An 18576-nucleotide genomic window follows, 5' to 3' on the forward strand; every position below is an offset into this window, starting at 1 on the left:
TGGCCACCTGTAGGCATATCCAGTTAATACAACACCCACTCACTCTGTGTGGAAGCATAACCTTAATTAAAATGAAAAAAATCCAGACTCTGGCTCACACGGGCCACATTTGAAGTGTGGGCCTATATGGGAGCTGCTATGGCAGGCAGCTCAGACCTTGGACATTTCTATCACCACAGGAAATCCCGCGAGAAGCCGTGTTCTAGGTAATGGTCCTCTAGACCTAGTGTTCTCCATAGCTAGTATTTCTAGTGTATTCTAGAAAAACAGTAGCCAGACAGAAGACTCACACTCAACAAGTACCGCATGGATAGACTTTAATTAAATATCACTTCATAACGTTATTTGCACACACTTTTGAAAAATAAGACGTGCCATGTTAGTTGTGATGTCCACAAAATAGAAGTATCCACACAGAATATGCTTTAAAGTGACTTCAGAGAAACACACAAACCACTCTTGCCTGTCAGCTTGCACTGCACCAGATTTGGAGTTCACCAAGTTACCAGGCTGGGGGTGGCCGTGTCCACAGAATGCCCATCCGCATAGGGTCCTGAAGCTGGCTGATTCCGTTGGGAGAGCAATGGCGACGCCAGGCCTCCTTTCCTTACCCAGCATCGGATTCCACACTGAGCTCTTCCCTGAGTAGCCCAAAGCTTAAAGAGAGGGCACCATCAGGCTGCAGCTTCCCGGGGGGGGGGGGGAGTTGGGGGAGAGGTTGGTGCCCTGCCCCTGCCTGCACTAATTCTAATGTCTAATGTTCTAATTTGAAAACCCAGAATCCTAGGATATAAAACAAGAAGAGCTACTGGGGTGGAAGATCAGAGAACAATTAAAGTTGAACCGAAGTCTGATGACTCTGAGGTGGAGACTTTCCATTTTATGCTGCGTGGAGTATTTAAGATGGCTTGGGTACCTGGGCCGAGGGCCGAGAATCAGGGTGTGTGACACTCTCCTTCCATCATCCTCACAGCTCATGCTGTCTTGTCATGGTTAAGACTCTCCATGTATCCCTGGGGTCAAAGGCCAGGAACATTAAGCCAGTCTGAACTCTGTGGGTCTAGCTCTCAGCTATTCCCTGGACACCCTAGAGACCTGCCCAGCCTCCACTTTGGAGGCTGTCACCCAGCCTTGTGCCGAGCTCTTGGTGGTACAGCTCTGCAGGATGAAGCCTCTGTCCCCAACCTGAAGGCAGGTAAGCTGCCCTAGCCCAGTGGTGGTTCCTGGGTGCTGTGGTCCCCTTGATCTGCAGCATGCCTGAAGTTACAGTGCAGGGCGGGGCTGCCCACTCAGCTGGCCAAAGCCACGTGCTCACAGCAACCCAGGAAAGGGCCCAGGAAGGCTGCCAGGGCTGACACAGCTAAAATGTCCCTGCTCATCTTGTTTTTGCCCACTCTCCGCTCACTTCAGTCTTAGGGGGAAAAAAATCACTAGAGAAATGAGTAGCTGAATAGCAGCACAACCTGATTCAATCCTAGGCTTGGAGCTTGACCATGAGAGGCACCTCATAACTCATTTCTTCCTCCAGAAGAGCTCCTTTCCAACAGGGGCTGATCCTGTCATCTCTTCCGCATGAACCATGCGGGCTCCTATGCCTTATACACTCCACTTTAAACTCTGCCAGGTATTTAAGCCGCTCTGTGGTTTGGCTTCTACCACTCTTTCTGTCCTATCTTGGTGCCTTTCCTAATGCTGGTCCCTCTGCTGTGTGTGTGTGCTCACGAGTGTACACTCACGCACACACTTATGTGATCACCCTATTCTCTGCTTTGCTCAGATCTTCACATTTGCCAATGTCTGTGAACAGGCTCAGCGCCCAGCCTTTGGCAGGACCTCCAGTGCTGTCCTTTTCTCTCCACTCTTACACTTCACACCTATGGTAGCCCACCTGCAGGAGATCTCTGGATATCTGTGCTTCGCCTGGAGCTAGGGAGCTATGTCGTAGGTTTGAGTTTCACCCTCCAATTTCTTAACACACAGTAATAAGTGATAACCTATCCTAAGAGGGGCAATCATTGTCCATTGCCTTCTTAGGCAACAGAGGACAAAATACAAAAGTGGTTAAGAGAAGATATGGAAGTAGGCATCACAGGTAGCAGATGGCAGAGATCTGGAGTCAGATAAGGAGTCGGTATAGAGCGCAAGGCATGAAGATGAGAGATGTACCGACACTGGGCTGTTAACACTGTAGTCTGGCCTAGTATATACAAGCTACCTAGGGAAGCAGGGGGCGTGGCTCTGAGGTGAGTGGAGAAATGTCACAGGTCCCATAGGGCTGTTTGACTTGCCCAGAGGATCCAGAGGACATAGAATGGGGGACTTTAACTTTCTGGCAGGGGTGGGTGGGCCTCTTAGAGTTTTGGTGGCTATGTTTTTCCTTTAGTAGGCTTCTGACTGGGGTATGATCTTGGGATGCCTACTAGTTAAGAATGCAGATTCCTAGGCTGCATCCCTGTCCTCCTAGGCCTCATCTCTACAGTTAGGGTGAGAAATCTGCATTCTAAATAAACTCCCGAGAGGGAGGAACTGTATGTATAAAGTTTGCAAACCTTTACCTGCCATCTCCCAAAACATACAGTCAGTCTAGGGGAAGACAATGCTGGGCACACACGCGGGCACCGTGTGTTGGAGCCGAGGAGTCTGACAATCTCCGCCGATTCCAGCAAAATGAACCCGTGGCTCGTTTGGTTTGTGTAGGTTTATAAAGGGGATGCTCAAGGATGGGAAGTGAGTGAGCTGTTTCTGAAGCAAGCACCCCAGGCTCTTCCCAAAAGAAAATGTGACTCATCAAACAGCCGGAGCATCTGTGGACCCTTTGGTAAAGAATGGACAGAAAAGCCAAATATGGTGGTCCACACCAGCACTCAGGAGGCTAAGACAGGAGGATCATAAGTTTGAGGCCAACCTAGGCTACACAGAGAGCTCCAGGTTGTCATGAGAGAGACCCTATCTCAAAAAAAAAAAAAAAAAAAGAAAGAAATGGACAAGATAGAAAGGGCCTTGGCTCCCTGTAGGGAGCCTCTCTTATCCTTCCCTTCTAACTTCTTTCCGGGGAGGGGAACAATCAAGTAGTTCTCACAGGGCCAGAGCCAAGTTAGTTTTCAGGGTAGATCCAATAAAAACACACTGCACATGTCTTCCCTGGGAGGCAGATGCTCACTGCCAAGCGGCCAGTGATCGCACATCCCGCTCAGCGTTGGCCCACAGTGCCACGCAAAGGGCGGGGAGAAGATACCACGGACAGGATTGTGGATGACACAGGTGGAGACAGGCATGCATGTGAAGTGGAGGAAGATGGCAGCAGTGGAGGTCTGTAGTCTTCCTCTGGAGTTGAGGATCTCCGCCTGGCCTCAGCTCTCAAGACCATGGCAACCGTTAGCCTGGGAGGCTCGGCAACCTCACAGCTTCAAACCCCATCAGGGCCCAAACCCGGCTGAGGCCGGATGCTGCAACACCTGCCACTTTCAGACTGCCTTCCTTCTCCCCATTTGAAATTTCCAAGACCAAGTTAACACATCTTTTGCCAGGGACAAAGATTTCCCAAGACCTCCTTCCGCAGAGTTCTTGGTTGAAAAACCTAAGACTTGAAAGGCAAGTCTGAAGGTCAAGAATGAAAGGGGAGACCTATTGTTGGGCTGGCCCAGCCAGTTAGAAACCAAGGGAAGGAGAGCTGGGCTCATGATGGCTCATTCCTTCTTGGTGTGCTCCAGGACCCGGTAGGGAACAGGGGTGCTCCTGGAGCCATGTTCTTCTTGCATGACTGGCAGTGTGGCAGGAGCGTAGATCTCAGAAATGCTGTCGTTGTTTTCCAGGGCCCCATAGGAAAAAGAAGCTTTGAGGTCAGGCTGGACGGTCATCCCTTTGTCGTGCATGCTTTGCATACCTGAAATGAAATCCATTTCCCAATGGGTCATTATCTGTGAAGGGAGCCAAGAGGCTACACTTTCCTCTATTTTGTCATGGACCAATCAGAGCTTGGGGGCTGATCACGTGCACTATCAATTTCCTGGATGCATCAGATTGAAAAGAGAACATCTATAACTAGTTCCTAGAAATTTTACAGTTGCTAAGCAACAGGGATACATCTCCAGGAGATAGGCACGCAGACCAGCCAGGATGAAATGGGAATGTATGTTTGGACCCCTGGGTAGAATGAAAGGGGCACTGTGCTTTGGGATGTGGTAGATGCCAATGTTTTACTATGGAATAACTCAGGATCTGAAAGGTTTATGCTGTGGAGGAAGGAAGGTGACTTTTGTAGTCAGGAAACCTGAGCAATGTGCTCAGAGGGAGGGCTTGACCTTTAACATGAACATCCCTGGTCCACATTTGGGTGAGGTGTGATCTTGCTCCATGATCATTGAGGAGAATGAGGCAGCCAGAGGGTAACATAGCAGACATCACCCAGTGTAGCCTGTACCAGGACTCCACTTCTGGAAGCTTAAACTCTGCAGCTTGTAGACTTAACTGGAATGCCTCTTTGCACACTTGCACTCAATCCCCAAGCTAACCTTGTGTCACCATCCCCATTTTCTGGTTAAGAAAACAGAGATTCAGAGCTGGAGCTAGTGGCACATACCTGGAAAATCTTAGCTACTCAGAAGGCTGAGATCTAAGGATTAGTTCAAAATCACACTGGGCATGGAAATCTGTGAGACTCTTATTCCCAATTAACCACCAAAAAGTTGGAAGTGGAGCTATGGTTCAAGTGGTAGACACTATTGAACAAATGAAGTCAGGGATAGGGCCTATGCCCTAAGTTCAAGTCACAGGACTGGCAAAAAAAAAAAAAAAAAAAAAAGAGAGATCTAGAAGGGCTGGGGGCATAGCCCAGTGGTAGAGTGCTTGCCTACATGCACTTGCCCTGGGCTCCATCTCTGGCAACACTAACAAAAACAACCCTCCCTCCAAACCAACCAACCAGATGAAACTCCTCAGAGATTCACAGGTCACTGCAATGACATACAGCCCTTGGAGCCATGGGGAACATGATGAGGGGTGTGAGGAGGACTTGGGATGGGATTTGGGCTTGGTCTGTGATGTGGGACAGGGTTCAATGAGGTGAGGCTATACTTTGGGTTTGATGCTGTCAGAAAGCAAGGATTCTTTTGTACCTGGATCTTTTTTCTTGCCAGTACTGGGACAGAACTCAGGACTTTAAGTTCTTTCTGGGCTATTTTGTTCACAGCTGGCACTCCACCACTTAAGCCATGCTTCCAGGTCCAGATTTTGGTGGTTAAATGGAGATGAATCTCTCTAGTTTGTCTGCCCAAACCAGCTTTGAACCTTGATTCTTAGATCTCAGCCTTCCGAGTAGCTAGGATTGTAGGCATCAGCCACTTGTGCCTCGTGGGTTGGTACCTGGAATCTTAAGTCTTTCTCTAGAAGATTCAATAGAACTCAAGCTGAGGCTGGAAAAGCAGCAGCCATCTCCACATAAGCCAAAGTGAGGGATGGCTGATCTTTCTTGGGACTTGGACAATGTTCAGGTGTGACCTGTGTTGAGCCCTGACAACAGAACGGTCCTGTGTGTGGCGAGCCATCCCAGTCAGAGCGGCCTCGGCTGCCGCTGGGGTTCTGTGAAATGGCTCTACTCAGGTGGAGAGCAGCAGAGCCAGCAAGGGCCAGGCAGCTCCTGGAGATGGATGGGGAGGCTGCTTTTCTCTTGCTTGTGTTTAAGAAGGCTTGGAAGGCTTCCGACGCAAACCTCTGAATGCTGCATGTGAATTTGGAAACTCTGAAGACCTCATGAAAAGCAGCTACTGGTCAGTCCTGGTGATACCAATGTAGGCAGACACTGGTCAGTTCAGGCATGACCAGGGAAACCAAAAGGACTGCAAGAATGCTCTAAGCTCAGAGCCCAATGCTTTTCTTCTGCACGTGCCGCCTGGCACCAGGTCAAACAGATCGATGTTGAAAATGTTCCAAGTTTTTCTTTTTTTAAGCAAAAAGGAAGTGCAATCAGATTTAACCAGGCATCTACCAGGTCCCAGACACTGTGCAAGAGCTTGAAAGAAGGAATTACAATTTAGGATAAGGATGAGCGGCCTTGGGAGGTCGCACAGCGAGCAGGTGGCAGAGCTGGGATTTGAACCCAGGTCATCTGAACTCCAAGTCCACGCACGCTCGTCACGGTACAGGATACCTATTTATTCAGAAGTGTCCTGACAACCACCACCACCACAGGGCAGGGCCTCTAGATTTCTAGATGTCCTTTCCCACTGGTCTAAAGGTACAACAAGAAAACCAAGAGCCACACTCACAAACAGGCCACAGCATGTTGGTGTCTAAGATTACCTGAGGTTACCTTCTATTGGCCACTAGAAAACAGGTCTGTATATATGTGGACATATATACAGATATTTGTATAGATACACACAGTTGATAAACACACACAAAAGCACATATACGTACACATACTTGCACACACAGAGTTGACACCTCACCTATCTGGAATTCAGCTATCCAGCGCCCTCATCTACTCCGGAACACAGCCGAGAAACAAGGAAGTAAGCAGAAAAGGCATCTCAGCAGCCAGATTAGATGTTCAGACGATGTCCATGCACTACAGCCCAGGCCCTTTCACTCCTAGGCCAAGCCTCATTCGTGTTGGGTTTATCCAGCATTTGAATAAATTGGGCCAAATGAAAAGACTTAAGGAGCTGCTACAGTCAGGCAGGCTGCTCACAGCAAGGACAGACAATAGCTTACCAGCACAAGAGGAGGAGGAGATACTGTAAAAAGGGGATAATAAGCTACCACTTTGGAGGCCATTTAATACAAGAGCACCTCGGTCAATCCCAAGAACACGCTTGCCTCATGCCACTGCAGCCGGGAGCTGCTCTTGAGTCCTGCACAACTGTATCGTCCATGTATTTGTATTTCCAGCTTTAGATGGGATCAATGAAGACTGAGTGATTACTTTTGGGAAAGAGTTTTGTCTTACATATTTAAAATAAAGATGAATTTTGCGCAATCACTGGTGATCTGTAGAAACTGAGCTTGGCAGACCCAGCCGGGGGCCGGGCTGGTCTTTCCTGATCTGCATCCTATTTATTTATTTACTTATCTATCTGTTGTAGGGTTTAAGCTCAGGGCCTGGGCACCATCCCTGAGCTCTTTGTCCAAAGGCTAGCACTCTACCACTTTGAACTACATTGCCACTTCCTTTTTTTTGGTGGTTAAATGGAGATGAATGTCTCAGGGACTTTCCTACCTGGGTTGGTTTCAAACTGGGATTCTTTACACCTCAGCCTCCTGAGCAGCTACGGTTACAGGTGTGAGCCACCAGTGCCTGGTGATCCGTGTACCTGGCAGGCTGGCCAGACATTCTCTAGTGGGACCTGTCTCCATCTCACACCTTACTGGGGCAGACAGCTTTACTTTTTTACTGTCACTGTTGGGGCTTAAGAGCATCTGAGCTGGTGCTCTTCAGTGTGAACCCTTGACTCCCTGGATAATTAGAACAACCCACTCCCTTGGTGGGATCAGGGAATGAGGTTATCTTGTTTGAATTTCACCCATTGTACCAGATGACTGGAGTTTTCCATTTGCAGCCTGCTGGGGAGATTATAGCACATCCAGTGTGAACCAGGATGTTCTTTAAAAGATCCTGAGACAGACATAGGAACTGGCAAGAGGTGCTCAAAACCAACCGAGGTGCCTCAGCCATTGCCTCCTCTTTTGCACAATGAGATTCAAAAACAAGAAAAAGGACAGGGAGAGAGACGGGATCACACCACAGCAGCGAGGCACATCTTTCCCACATCATGCCCCGCCCCCTGTCTCCATGACAACTGGAAGTGGCAGTCACTGTACTTGGGCCGCCAGCTGGGCATGTGGGGTTTTAACATTACCTGGCATGGCGTCCATGGAAATATAGGGCTCGAATGGAATGGCCTTCTTCCTGTTCCGTGTGATCAGGAAGACACCCAAGAAGGCGATGAGACACCTGAGATACAGAGGTGGATAAGAAAGGGAAAGAAATAAGGCCAGGAAGAAGGGAGGGGGATTTTCAGCCACAGGGGGAAGGGACAAGTTAAAAAACAAAAGGGGGGGAGGGTTGGGGCAGCCCTGAGACCCTGTAGGACCTGAGGCCAGCGGGCAGTGGATACTAGGGGGTAACAGACTCCACCTGTAATCCTCAGACCTGTGAGCAGAATGAGTAAAATTCTAAGGTGAAGGGCTCAAAGTTCTTCCACATCTACTCTGCCAGTGTTTTCAATATCACCTTGAAAAATGTTTGATTTAAACTAAAAATGTTTTTGTTTTTTTTTAAAATTCAGGTAACGGTGGCTCACATCTATAATTCTAGCTATTCAGGAGGCTGAGATCTAGAGGATCAAGGTTTGAAGCCAGGCTGGGCAGAAAAAGGACAAAAGAGTCCCTGTCTTAATTAGCCAGCAAAAGACTGGACTAGAGCCCTGGCTCAAGAGGTAGAGCAAGATAAACAAGTTTGAAGCCCTGAGTTCAAGCCCCAATACAAGAAGCTAAATAAATGAATAAATGAATAAATAAATTTAATCACTGCAGAAATATAAATAAGTAAAACTTGAAAAGCCCCCATCCAGTTCTCCTTCTTTCAGATTATTTTTTGTTTTTGTTTTCCTTTGCCTTATATAAACAAGAAAGCATCCAAAAACTGAGGTATAATTTATATGTAAAAAAATGTAAAGATTGCTGGGTGCTGGTGGCTCATGCCTGTAATCCTAGCTATGCAAGAGGCTGAGATCTGAGGATCGTGGTTCAAAGCCAGCCTCGGCAGAAAAGTTTGTGAGACTCTTATCTCCAATAAACTAAAACACAACAAAACAAAAAAACAGGTGGAGGTGTGGCTCAAGTGGTAAAGCATTAGCCTTGAGCAAGGAACTCACGGATAGTGCCGAGGACCTGAGTTCAAAGGTCAGGACTGGCAAACACACACACACACACACACACACACACACAGTAAAAAATTTAAGTGCATAGATGGATACATTTTGCTTGTATTTCCACTTTTTTTTTTGTCAGTTGTGGGGCCTGAACTCTGGGCCTGGGCACTGTCCCTCAGCTCTTCAGCTCAAGGCTAGCGCTCACCACTTGTGCCCCTGCACCACTTCCAGCTTTTTCTGCTTATGTGGTACAGAGGGATTGAACCCAGGGCCTCATGCATGCAAGGCAAGTACTCTACCTTCCCAGCCCGTGTTTCCACTATTTTTGTGTGCCAGTCCTAGGTCTTGAACTCAGAGCCAGGGTACTGTCCCTATGCTTCTTTTTTGCTCAAGGCTAGCACTCTACCATTTGAGCCACAGCACAACTCCAGCCTTTTCTGTTTATATGGTACTAAGGAATAGAACCCAGGGCTTTATGCATGCTAGGCAAGCGCTTTACCACTAAGCCACATTCCCAGCCCTTTGTGTTTCCACATTTGTAACCACCTCCCCAGAAAGTTGTCTCGTTGTGTCCTAACTCATGCCAGGCCACTGGGAGGGAGACCTACCTGATTTTTTTCATCACAGGTTAGATTTGTCTGGTCTCAAATTCTTATGAGGTAATTTTTTTTTTTTTTCAGTTGTGAGGCTTGAACTCTAGGCCTGGGTGCTGTCCCTGCACTCTTCAGCTCAAGGTTAGCACTCTACCATTTGAACCACAGCACCACTGGTTTTCTGGTAGTAAATTGGAGGTAAGAGTCTCATGGACATTCCTGCCCAGGCTGGCTTTGAACCATGATCCTCAGATCTCAGCCTCCTAAATAGCTAGGATTATAAGTGTGAGCCATTGGCACCTGGTTTATGAGGTATATTTTACATAAGGGTATCTGTTGTTGTACAAACAGGTCTTCCCATGGAGCTCAGGCTGGCCTAAGTAGTTGATTAGTTCTAACTGTCGTACAGAATCCATTGTCTGAATATTCTATTTTTTTTCATTGTTTTATTGATACTTAGGTTGCTTCAAATTTGGGCCATTATGCATAAATCTATTATAAATACTTGTGTCTGAGTCCTTTTGTCAGTGCACACACTCAATTCTTTTGTGTAAGAAGGCAGAAGTAGGATTTCTGGATGAGTGCATCAGCCACACGTTAGCAAGATGCTTGTAACTTTTCTCATTTAATGTATCCTGGACATGGTTCTGTCACTATCTACAGGCCGGCTTCCATTTTTCAAAATGGTGGCATGGCATTTTTCATGACATTGGTGTCTCACAGCTGATTTATCCTGTGTTCTATGTAGGCTGATTCTGATTGTCAATGTACGCCACTGAGTTAAAGGTTCATAAATAACCTCATCCATAAATGCAGCAGCATCAATGTTTTTTCAAGACAAATGATTGTAAGTAGGATTGATGAGATCAAGAAGAAGCTCCTTTAAATTTTTCATTCATGCTGACAAATTGTTCCTCGCACGACCACACTGCAGATTGGAATGGGGTTTCTCCCATCCATGTGGGATACAATCACTCTTCTTAGTGTTTACAAGATGATGGTGTCTTAGGCAGTGTGTCTAAATGAGGTGTTTTAGAAATGATAAGGAGATTAAAGCCTCAAAAGCGATGCGAGGTGGGAGCACGGTGTGTACCTCTGGGACACAGCCCCCCAGCCGCCTCTGGTGATACAGGGAGGGGGAATAGCTGGTATTAATTCTCCGCACCAGTCCCCAGCTGGCTCGAGCACCAGGACCAGGCAGGCAGGCAGGACTCACCCCAGGGCAAACATGCAGATGTGCAGCACATCCTCCCCAATGAAGTCCAGGTAAAAGATGGCGCCTGCGCAGCAAGGAACAGAGAAGGTGGGTGAGCAGTTTCCGGGTCACTGGCTCGCCGGGCCCACTAGGCTTCGGCTACGTTCTTCCCTGCAGGGAACCACTGACCAAATGTATTATGACAGTAGAACATGAGAAGGACAGACTGAAAGCCATTTGGAGGGACAGCAGGCTCCCACGCCTCACCTTGGGCTCCTCTTGTCTACATCTTTTTTTATTTCTTTCTTTCGGTCAGTTGTGGGGCTTGAACTCAGGGCCTGGGTACTGTCCCTTTGCTCAAAGCTAGCGCACTACCACTTTGAGCCACAGCTCCACTTCTGGTTTTTGGGTGGTTAGCTGGAGATAAAAGAGTTTCAAGGACTTTCCTGCCCAGGATGGCTTTGAACTGTGATCCTCAGTTCTCAGCCTCCAGAGTAGCTAAGATTACAAGTGAGCCACCAGCGGCTAGCTCTTTCCTGATCAAGGCTCTTGTTCATGACTTAGTTTAGCTTCCAGCTGCCTGGGTCAGTGTCCCCCTTGAGCCCTCGCGCTGCGCCCAGCACAGCCCTGGGGGGCCATGTGGCACAGTTGTCCTTTCTGAGGACAAGAACAGAACACCACCACCTGAGCACTCAGGGTCACAAGCCAGGCCTCTTGAGAGGCCTGGGATCTTATCAAACCTTTACTCAGGAGATTTTCATTCACTGTCATTTAAGAAACAAGGTGGCAGGTGCCTGTAGCTCCAGCTACTCTGGAGGCTGAGACAGGAGGCTCACAGGAGCCTAGAAGTTCAAATCTAGCCTGGGCAACATAGTGAGCTTCCATAAACAAAGGAATAAATAAATAAACAACCAAATGCAACAAACATAATGAATGTGCTTATAGCCTCTGAAGTCATTTCAGAAAGAAACTTAAAAAAAATACAAAAATCAACACTCTTGGGGTGGGGTAGAAGACTGGGGACTGACTACCACTGATCACCTACTGAGCACCTGCAAGTGGCTCGTGCTTCAGGTACTTTCTATGTAGAAAAATGACATAGAATGACTCGTGGTCATTCGGCCAGTAGAGGCTGTGGAGCTAGCAGATAATGACCAAAATTGCTGGAGAAACTTTGCCCAGGATCCAGAAACCGTATAAAGCAGGGGACATTTGGATTGTACACATCGCCAGTTATTACTCCCGTCTTAGGAATGTGGAATCAAGGCTCAAAGAGGTGAAGTAGCTTTCCCAGAGCCACACAGCTAGTATGCACCAGTGCTGGGAAGCAAGCCCAAATCTCTCAGGCCTTAAGTCCTGCATCCTCTCCATGAATCACCAGCAGAACCAGGCAGTAGAATGGGCCAAAGGACAGAGGCAGACCCCACCCCTCACCTGGGGCACAAGGTCCTACTGCTAAGGCAGAAGACGGAAATCCAGTGACCTGCCACCCTTACCGGCTGTGATGGCCACGGTGGTGGACAGGATGTAGCCCACGCTGGCAATCAGGGAAGAGTCATAGATCTGTGAGGCTTGACTTAGAAACCTGCAACATGCAACACACAGTGCTCAGGTCAATGGACTGTGGGGACAGCAGAAGGCTGAGGGGAAAGCCACAAGGATGGGCTTGGTTTGCAGTGTGAAGTGGAGGCACAAAGGCGGTCCCTGGTTTTATAAGACGTTTTTGTCTTGTTTACAGGGTACTGAGCACCTGAAGTCTGGGTTCCACCTGACCTCCCCACACCTGCCTTCAATCACATGGCTCTGACCCCCCTGAATGCTCTTCTCCTCTCCCTGTACCCTCAGCCCACTAAATACAGCCACTCCTGGGTCTGGCTCACAACCCAGACATTCTCTTACTTCTACTTGGCCCACCACTGTGATTACTTCCTTAAAACATGATCTGCCTAATTAAAAAACAATGTGATCACTGCAATAAAAATTGGAAAAAGATGGGGCTGGGAAGGTGGCTCAGCGGTACAGCACTTGCCTTGCATGCATGAGGCCCTGGGTTCGATTCCTCAGCACCACATAAGCAAAAAGAAAAAAGCCAGAAGTGGCGCTGTGGCTCAAGTGGTAGAGCGCTAGCCTTGAGCTGAAGAGCTGAGGGACAGTGCCCAGGCCCAGAGTTCAGGCCCCACGACCGGACCCCTAAAAAAAAAAATTGGAAAAAGAAAGCTGGGCACCAGCAGCTCACGCCTATAATCCTAGCTACTCAGGAGGCTGAGATCTAAGGATCTCGGTTCAAAGCCAGCCTGGGCAGGAACGTCTAAAAAACAGGGAGTGGTGCTGTGGCTCAAGTGGTAGAATGCTTACTTTGAGGTGAAGAACTGAGGATCAGCGCCCAGGCCCAGAGTTCAAGCCCCATGACTGACAAAAAAAGGAAAAAGAAGATGAAAATAATTTCTAATCTCTGCAGGCATGATGGAAACTACCTTAATTTGGGAACAGATTCTTTGCCCTTCTCCAGGTGGCATTCAGCTTGATACTTCATAGCTGCTCACTTTGTCTCTTTATGGATTTATTGTGCCCCCAGCTGCAGGACCACAAGTCTCTTTTGAGGACAGAGACCAGAGCCCTGTGAGCCGAGGATGGATGATTGGGAGATGAGAAGTTTCTAGGAGATAGCAGGCCCCCTGGTCTCCTGAGTGAACCCAGAACTCTACACAGAAGTGTGTACTTGGCAGGGGCTCCCAAGTATGTCTGCAATTTTGTCCCAGTACTAAAAAGAATAATAGTCAACAGGAAGTTGGGTACTGGTGGCCCATACCCGTGATCCTAGCTACTCAGGAGGCCGAGAGCTGAGGATTATGGTTTGAAGCCAGTACAGGAAGAAAAGTCTGTGAGAAAGAAAAAGAAAGAGGAAGAAAAGTCTATGAGATCTCCAATTAACCAGTAAAAAGCTAGAAGGAGAGCTATGGCCCAAGTGGTAAAGCACCAGCCTTGAGTGAAAACGCCAAGCGAAGGCACGAGGTCCTGAATTCAAGTCTCAGGACTGGCATACACAGAGCCAAAAAACAAAACAAAACAACAACAACAACAAAAAACCAGTCCACAGAGCAGTGATAACAACTACTGTGAGCGCCTCCAAAGCTGAGCTGTGAGACCCAAAAGGATTGGGAGGATGGGAGGCCTCTCCCAACATAAACTCTTAGAACGCTGAGAGTTTCCCAAAAAGGTCAACCAGTCCTGGCTTGAAGGGAATTTCCACACCAAATTTTCTGGGAACTTGTGGACAGACAAAAATCTATGCTACTTGTTAAGTCATTTACTGCTTACACCTGCTTCTGAAGATAAGTTATTCATCACTTGAGTGGGCATATACCACATGATTAGTGCTTGTTGACTTCAAGGACATGTGACCTCACTAGGCATGTACGCCCTTGTATCCTACTCAATAAATACGTTGTAAAGTAGACACAGGCCACCTGAGGCTGCTGGAAGACGTCAGGCCCCTGGTGCCTCAAACCTCAATTCCTCCATCTGGTGTCCATTACTGTCTTGTCCCTGACTGCCGCAAGTTGTGACAAACCATCATCACAAGAGCCATGCTGGGCTGCGCGAGTCTCCTGTGACTCTCAGGAGAGCTGAGTAGGGAGGCTGAGCAGCCGGGGAGGGGGCGTGGCCAGGAGCCAGCACCTGGGTTCAGCTCTCAGCTCTGCCACTTCCCAGCCTCAGCCTCTGGCTCAGTTCCCCATATGCAACTATGGGGACGATGTCCTCTTCCTCCACAGGGTGCTATGGGGACTGGATGTACAGATGAGCCCCTCGAGGAACTTCAGCCCAGAGCCTCCAACCCCCAAGGATGCTGGATGCTGAGCCAAGCCCGACCTTCCAGGCTGGCTTAGCCTCACACCCCATCCAAGTCCTTTGTACCTATGCAGGCTGCCACCTGCACTATTCCTAGAAGGGCTGCTGTCTTCCTGCCCCTCAGCCAGGTGCTGGGCTCAGCTGTGAGTACACACAGGTCCTGCCCTCGGGTCAGCTTGTTTTACTCTCCAATCTTGCTTAGAGAGAGAAGCAAGCATGCACTCTTCTGATGGGGAGATTCGGGGGAGATTTCGTGAGTAGATAAGCAAGTGCCTCTCAGAGGGCAAAGCTGTAGAAGCCACCGAGCTGGACAGATGTCCCCTGAGAGACACGAGGAAGGAAGGCTACCCCTGAGCATACAACTCTCACTTTTATTCCCTTCCCACCCCAGTACAAGGGCTTGAATTCAGGGTAGCCCCTTAGCTTTTTTGCTAAAGGCTGGTGCTCTCCCATTTGATCCATACCTCCATTTCTAGCTTTTTACTGGTTAATTGGAGATAAGGGTCTCTTGGACTTCCCTATCCAAGTCGGCTTCAAACCACGATCCTCAGATTTCAGCCTCTTGAGCAGCTAAGATTGCACACGTGAACTACTGGCACCTGCCCAATGCTCACATTTTTTTTGTGTATGTGGGTCATGGGGCTTGAACTCTGGGCTTGTGCGCTGTCCCTCAATTCTTCAACTCAAGGTGAGTACTCTATCACTTAAGCCACAGTGCCACTTCTGGTTTTCTGTTGGTTAATTGGAGATAAGAGTCTCACGGACTTTCTTGCCTTGGCTGCCTTTGATCCATGATTCTCGGATCTCAGCCTCCTGAGTAGCTAGGATTACAGGCGTGAGCCACAGATGCCTGGCAATACTCACATTTTGAAGCTGGTGGGGGGGGGGTGAAATCCATTGGGACCTTGATTTTGAAGCAGCCCAGCCCCTGGCTACTCCTCTCCCCACCCTGGATGCCAAACCCTGCCTGTTTTTCCTTCTCTGCCACTTCACAAGCAACCAGAATCAGGCCCAGGGAATGGGACAGACCTGAGTCCCACAGGGAAAGGATCTGGAACTCACGCGGCTTGGTAGACGGCGGTGGCCACCATGCACACAAACATCACGTAGAAGATGGGGTAGTCGAGCTGCAGGTTCCCTTGAATGGACAGGACCAGCATCCCAGCCACAGCCTTCACCGTCACCACCGTCATGGAGCCTACAGATGGCACACAGGTATAAGCAACCCCAGGGAAAGGCAGGGAGACAGGCCCTGAGAGTTGGTTTATCCTGAGGAAGCTGGTGTCAGATGGGAGGAAACCTTGGCATAGCCAGCCTGGGGATTTACACAGAGGGACGACACTGTACCTTTTCAGTGATGACCAGTTCCCTGTGCAGACCAAGAAGGCAGGAAAGCTTGTCACTTGTAAACGCCACCACAAGTGGGCGCTAAGTGCGCTAAGTGCAGGTGTGTGCTTAACAAACCCAGGCGCTGGTGGAGGCCACAAGAATCTTTGGATGGACAAGGGGGACTTCTTTTGAACACAGCCTCATGGCAATCATTGCAAAACCACATGGTGTGTGAAGTCGGGAGCTGGTGCTTGGTAATGCTTGCATACATACAGTTTTGAAAATATTTTGGTTGTTTTGTATGGGAGCTAGCACTCAGGGCCTTTTGTTCTCATTTGACTTTTTCGTTCAGGGTTGGCACTCTACCATGAGTCACAGTTTCGCTTTTAGCTTTTTGGTGGTTATTGGAGAGAAGAGTCTTACTGAGTTTTTGGCTGGCTTTGAACTGCTATCCTCAGATCTCAGCCTCCTGAGTAGCTGGGATTACAGGCATGAGCCATGGGTACACGGCTCTGAGAATACTTCTTAACTCCAAGAGGTCTCCAGTGTTTTTGCAGCATATCCCTATGGATACACTCATACATACATGGACTTATTTATTTCTAAAGGGTGGTCATGTGACACATGGACTTGAGAAAGATGGCCTGGAAGTGTAATTTCAAAGGGGAAGAACAATGATACAAATTTTGAGGCTTTTTCCCCCACACATGCAGTGGATGACCTTGCTCACTCTACATGGAGACCTGGCTTTGCCATGGGACAGAAATGGCTTCCACCTGCACCAATCATATCTCTGCCAAGCAGGAGCTAAATGAAGTGACCCCAATTGTGTGTGTGTGTGTGTATATATGTACATATATATATATGTGTGTGTACATATATATATATACACACACATATACATATGTACACACACACACACACACACACACACACACACACACACACATACACACACACACACAAAAGTCCCTCCCTGAGGTCACACTGCTTTGCTTCCCACTCCTGCGAGCAGCCCCCTGAGCAGCACCTTCTGGGACCTGAGGCCATTACACTACAGTTTCCAGCCCCAGCCTGACCCACATCACAGGCTGTCCCATGCATGGAAGGGGACGGGCCCACAGCCTCAGCACCTGCTGACCTTCCTACTCAGAAGAAGCTGCTTCAGAAGCTGGTGCTGCTGGCTCACGCCTGTAATCCTAGCTACTCAGGAGGCTGAGATCTGAGGATCACGGTTCAAAGCCAGCCTGGGCAGGAAAGTCTCCTATCTCCAATAAACCATCAGAAAACCAGAAGTGGCGCTGTGGCTCAAGTGGTAGAGCGCTGGCCTTGAGCTAAAGAGCTGAGGGACAGTGCCCAGGCCCAGAGTTCAAGACCCATGACCGACCAAAAAATAAATAAATAAATAAAAAGAAGAAGAAGAAGAAGGTGCTTCAGGCCACAGGTTCTTCCGACCACTCTGAATAAGTCTCTCAGGTTTAAGAACATTATACTCTGGGAGAGAAGTTGATCCATTCCATTTTTGTAAGATGTTCAAAAAGGCAAATCTAAAGGCACTCCATGAGTGGGTCTGGGAGGAAGGAGGCCTGCGGAGGAGCTATCATTGGGCACAGTGTTTATTTCTGGGGTGACAAAAATGTTCTAAAATTAGATTGGGATGATGGCTGCATAGCTCTGTGAATATACCAAAACTCACTGATTTGTCTATGGCACCTAAGTTTTACCTCAATAAAGCTATTTTTAAAAGTAAATTAAAGCCGGGTGCCGGTGGCTCACATCTGTAATCCTAGCTACTGAGGAGGCTGAGATCTGAGGATCATGGTTCAAAGCCAGCCTGGGCAGGAAAGTCCATGAGACTCTTATCTCCAATAAACCATTAGAAAACCGGAAGTGGCGCTGTGGCTCAAGCGGTCGAGTACTCGCCTTGAGCTGAAGAGCGCAGGGACAGTGCCCAGGCCCAGAGTTCAAGCCCCACAACTGACAAAAAAATAAAATAAAAAAGTAAATTAAAATAGTATGAGCCTGTCAGCCGTGACAGGCATCTGAGTGGTTTACAGGGTGTGGGGCAGGGAGCAAGGGGAAGATGGAAGACTCATACTGGGTACTGCAGCTCATCTCCCTTGGCCCCTTGCTCCTCTGCTGGCCTGCTGTTTTTAAGGTGAGTATGATGTGGCTTAAAGAGACAGAGCCCAGGGAGGAGAATGGAGTGAGCAGGAGGCAGCGCGGGGGACCCCAAGCCTATCTGGCTCATGGAGTGCCGGGCAGCAGTGTGTCCTTCCTTCAAACTGACCATCACCTCCAAAGAACCCATCCTCCTCAAAGGAAAGAAGAAACCTCGAGTCCTAATTCCTCAGGAGGCTGAGATCTGAGGACTGCGATCCAAAGCCAGCCCAGGCAGAAACGTCAGTGAGACTCTTATCTCCAATTAAACACCAAAAAAAGTCAGAATAGGAGCTGTGAGTCGAGTGGTAGAATGCTAGCCTTGAGCAAAAAAAGCTTAGACAGTGCCCAGGCCCTGAGCGTAAGCCCCAGGACTGGTACCAAAAATAAATAAATGAATGAATAAATAACCAAATAAGAAAAGGGTAGAGAAGGAGAAAGAGAATGTAAATCTACTAGCCTTGGACTCTGGGATGCTGCACTGTACGGCATGCTTGCTAGCTCTGCTCACATCTCTGAGATGACCTCTGACCTCGCCTCCTTGTTCTGCTCTTCCCTTCCTGTGGTTGCTAGGCTCCCA

The 18576-nt window shown here is 48.4% G+C and overlaps 1 protein-coding gene across 3 annotated transcripts in view; it reads right to left on the minus strand.

The window, feature by feature from the left end:
* Positions 1-300: 300 nt before the first annotated feature.
* Nipal3 (NIPA like domain containing 3) overlaps positions 301-18576 on the minus strand; it is a 40164-nt gene continuing 21888 nt past the window's right edge. For all 3 annotated transcript variants that reach the window (XM_070037622.1, XM_070037623.1, XM_070037624.1), the window contains exons 8-12: positions 15570-15705; positions 12155-12243; positions 10680-10743; positions 7857-7951; positions 301-3883 (exon numbers count right to left, since the gene is read on the minus strand). In XM_070037622.1, the coding sequence (XP_069893723.1) occupies positions 3687-3883; positions 7857-7951; positions 10680-10743; positions 12155-12243; positions 15570-15705 (581 nt within the window). In that variant the 3' untranslated portion in view covers positions 301-3686. The remainder of the gene's footprint in view (positions 3884-7856; positions 7952-10679; positions 10744-12154; positions 12244-15569; positions 15706-18576) is intronic.

Source organism: Dipodomys merriami, unplaced genomic scaffold, assembly GCF_024711535.1.
Source record: "Dipodomys merriami isolate MVZ:Mamm:240054 unplaced genomic scaffold, mDipMer1.0.p SCAF_28, whole genome shotgun sequence".
Lineage (NCBI taxonomy): Eukaryota > Metazoa > Chordata > Mammalia > Rodentia > Heteromyidae > Dipodomys > Dipodomys merriami.